This window comes from Prosopis cineraria, unplaced genomic scaffold, assembly GCF_029017545.1.
Source record: "Prosopis cineraria cultivar Desert tree isolate PC_DT_omini unplaced genomic scaffold, ASM2901754v1 PC13, whole genome shotgun sequence".
Taxonomy (NCBI): Eukaryota; Viridiplantae; Streptophyta; class Magnoliopsida; order Fabales; family Fabaceae; genus Prosopis; species Prosopis cineraria.
Genome location: NW_026555344.1, coordinates 2,937,336 through 2,941,135, shown reverse-complemented (window position 1 = coordinate 2,941,135; position 3,800 = coordinate 2,937,336). Strand labels below are relative to the sequence as shown.

The 3,800-nt window shown below is 41.7% G+C and overlaps 1 protein-coding gene across 1 annotated transcript; it reads left to right on the top strand.

Moving 5' to 3' along the window:
- The first annotated feature begins 966 nt into the window (after positions 1 to 966).
- Positions 967 to 3,004, top strand: LOC129291162 (cytochrome P450 78A3-like). The gene is made up of 2 exons (XM_054928380.1): positions 967 to 2,051; positions 2,159 to 3,004. The coding sequence occupies exons 1-2, from the start codon at positions 1,059 to 1,061 to the stop codon at positions 2,792 to 2,794; spliced, it is 1,629 nt and encodes a 542-aa protein (XP_054784355.1). The 5' UTR covers positions 967 to 1,058; the 3' UTR covers positions 2,795 to 3,004.
- Positions 3,005 to 3,800: the final 796 nt, after the last annotated feature.

Genomic DNA, 3,800 nt, shown 5'->3' with positions numbered 1-3,800 from the left:
AATATGAACTTTTTACATCGGGTGGAGTCAGCCGGTGTAAAAAGTGAGCTTTCTACACCAGGTGAACCTCCAACTGATATAGAAAAGCAACTTTCTACACCGAGTGACTCCACTCGGTGTAAAAAGTTTGGTTTTTACATCGGGTGGCCTAGTATAAAAACTATCAAATATTTCAACATAATTACAAAAATATTATCGCCTCAATTTTTTATACTATTTGCCTTTCAACTGATATAAAAAGTATCTCATAAATTTTATATTTTATACTAGTGAACAATCCAAACCAATTATTAAAAAACAAGAGAGAAAAAATTTTTATATCTAGTTACTTATAGAAATAATTAGATACAATAAATTTAGAGAAACAGACTGCGTAAACAATAAATAAAAATATGAATGCAAAAGTTTTTGCAGTTATTGGAAGTCTATGATTTATATATCTATGTGTATAAAATAAACAGTCATATCAGTTACTCCCTCTATCAAAAAATATGAGATAATTTTAGTATTGCAAGATGTAATTGGTATATTTTTTTAAAAAAATATTCCTATAAATAAATTATTTTATATTTATTTTAGAGTAAAATATTATATTAAGCCGAAATAAATACAAAATGGTGATGTTAATTTAAAAATAAATAATTATTTTACTGAGAAATTTTTTTTATTAAAAATACTTTATATGTTTTTAATAATGGAGAGAGTAAGTCTTAACTCTGGTGTCAAAGGAAGAATAAAATATGCGATGGTTCAATAAATACCCCGTGAATACTTATTTTAAATTTCCGTTATACAGTACGCACTGCGCACAGAACTACAATCATCTAAAAAAAAAAAAAACAACTTATTAACGCAATCAAAACGGTTTTTCTTTGTTTAATTTCCCCCAAACCGCCTATTCTCTTCTCCTCTCCCCTGTTACAACACTCTGTCCCAGTCCCTATATATACTCTTAACAAACTCCACCACATTTGCCTCACTCCACACCACGAAAAGCACTCCTCAATTTCCTTCCCTTGCTCTGCCCCCGTCGAGCAATTCATCAAACACTCGCCACCATGACCACTCACATCGATCACATGTGGCTCTTGGCCGTAGCTTCCAAATGTACTCGCACCAACCTCTTCTGGTCCCTCTTCTTCCTCGCCATCCTCCTCTGGTTCATCATCTCCCTCTTTCACTGGTCTCACCCCGGTGGTCCTGCTTGGGGCAAGTACTACTCCACCACAAAATCCAAACCAACTAATCATCCACCTTCTGCTTCTTCCAGTTCTCCATTACCAATTCCTGGACCGAAAGGGCTGCCTCTGTTTGGCAGCATGAGTCTTATGGCTTCGCTTGCTCACCGCCGCATCGCCGCCGCCGCAGAAGCTTTCGGAGCCAGGAGGCTCATGGCCTTCAGTCTCGGCGAAACGAGGGTGATAGTCACGTGCCACCCGGACTTGGCGAAGGAGATTCTGAACAGTTCGGTGTTTGCGGACCGACCCGTCAAAGAGTCGGCGTATAGCTTGATGTTTAATAGAGCTATTGGGTTCGCTTCCTATGGGGTTTACTGGCGGACTCTGAGGAGGATCGCCGCCACTCACCTCTTCTGCCCTAAGCAAATCAAGGCGTCGGAATCTCAACGGTCCGAAATCGCCGCCCAAATGGTGGAAATGTTCGTAAAAAGTGGCGGAGAGGGCTTGCGAGTTCGCGAGGTGCTGAAGAAGGCGTCCCTTAATAGCATGATGTGTTCGGTGTTTGGACAGCGTTATAGGCTGGACGAGTCGAACAGCGAAATGGTCGAGCTTGGAGCGTTAGTGGACGAAGGGTACGACTTATTGGGTACCCTTAATTGGGCGGACCACCTGCCCTGGCTGGCCGATTTCGACGCTCAAAAAATCCGGTTCAGGTGCTCCCGACTCGTCCCCAAGGTGAACCGCTTCGTGAGCAGAATCATCGCCGACCACAGAGCCCAAAAAACCCAAACGAACCGGGATTTCGTGGACGTCCTCCTATCCCTCCAAGGACCTGATAAATTGACCGACTCCGACATGATCGCTGTACTTTGGGTGAGAAGATTTCTTTTAATTTATACTTCGTTCGAGAATGCGCCCACCCCCTGCTAGCAAGTGAAACTAAAATATTTTATTTATTTTTGGTTTTTGTAATTTTTAAGGAAATGATATTTAGGGGGACAGACACAGTGGCGGTTTTGATCGAGTGGATACTAGCGAGACTAGTGCTTCATCCTGATGTGCGAGCGAGGGCTCATGCAGAGATCGACAAGGTGGTAGGGAGGTCACGTGCCGTCACTGAGGCGGACGTGGCAGCACTGGTGTATTTGACGGCGGTGGTGAAGGAGGTGCTGAGGTTGCACCCTCCGGGCCCACTCCTGTCGTGGGCCCGCCTGTCTGTCACTGATACAACCATTGATGGGTATCACGTCCCCGCGGGGACCACAGCTATGGTCAACATGTGGGCCATCTCGCGGGACCCACAAGTATGGAGTGACCCGTTGGAATTTATGCCCGAGAGGTTCGCCGCCAAGGAAGGAGAGATGGAGTTCCAGATATTCGGGTCGGATCTGAGGCTCGCTCCGTTCGGGTCGGGCAGGAGAGTTTGCCCGGGCAAGACTTTGGGTTTTGCTACGGTGTGCTTTTGGGTGGCCACGCTTCTGCACGAGTTTGAATGGGTACCGTCGGATCAAAGTGAAGTTGATCTCTCAGAGGTGTTGAGGCTCTCTTGCGAAATGGCCAATCCTCTCACCGTGAAAGTACGCCCTAGGCGAGGGTTAGGGACAAGCCATTGTTAAATAAGTTAATATTAAGTTAAAACTTATATATTAAACGAAGAAGGATAATGGGTTTTGGCCTGCGATGGGTACTAACTACTAAGGTTTTATGTTTTCAGAACTTAAAAAGTTTGAAGTACGAATCTTCTATATAGCTCTGTATTATGCAAGATATGAGCAATGGCGTTGTAAATATTGGTGAAATTAACACAGTGTTGTGAGTTTAATTTATACCGCCTCTCTCACCCTCACATGCTGATAAACAAAACAAAACAAAACAAAAGATAAACTAGCGAGAAGCTCATCATTCTTTATGTTTTTGGCACAAGCGACAGAGGCTAGAGGGATACCATTACCAGCAATGTTCAGACCCAAAAACAAACAAAAGAAAGTGTCAAAGATCATAATGCTATACTTCCGGGGATATGATTCTGTTAAATAAATTTTTTGTTTTATTCTTCCGGTGAAAAGCTTCTTTAACCATCAAATGTCAATGTAGATTCACTCGCACGCTACAAATAACTTTATCAGAACTCAGATATCTTCTAACGGTTACTCACCACAAGAACTTAAAATTGAACTTTTAGCATGGCATATATGAATGGAAGGGCCAGAAGAATTTTAGATACTAAAGAAATCTGTCAACTTAATATCATCTTGAATAGGAATCTTTAAAGCAAAAGTGAGAACACCACACCACACAATTGATTTGGTGACATTACACGATTAGACTGACAGATATTATGCAGATGAGTTTATTTATTCCCACTTAACGTCTTAAAATATTATTCCTGATGATAATGAAACTTTATCTCGTTCTCTAATCTTTACTGGTCGTTGATGCCAATAATTTAGATTTCTATTTAACTCAGATTTCAGATGCAAAAGCATGATAACTGGAAGGATCTTTTGACATCAACATGTGTATCATACACAAAATTACTCCAACTATACAGAGCTGGAATGGGAAAGTGCCATCATGTAACATCACAATGGCAAGAATCTGATCCAAACCCATCATTCAGCA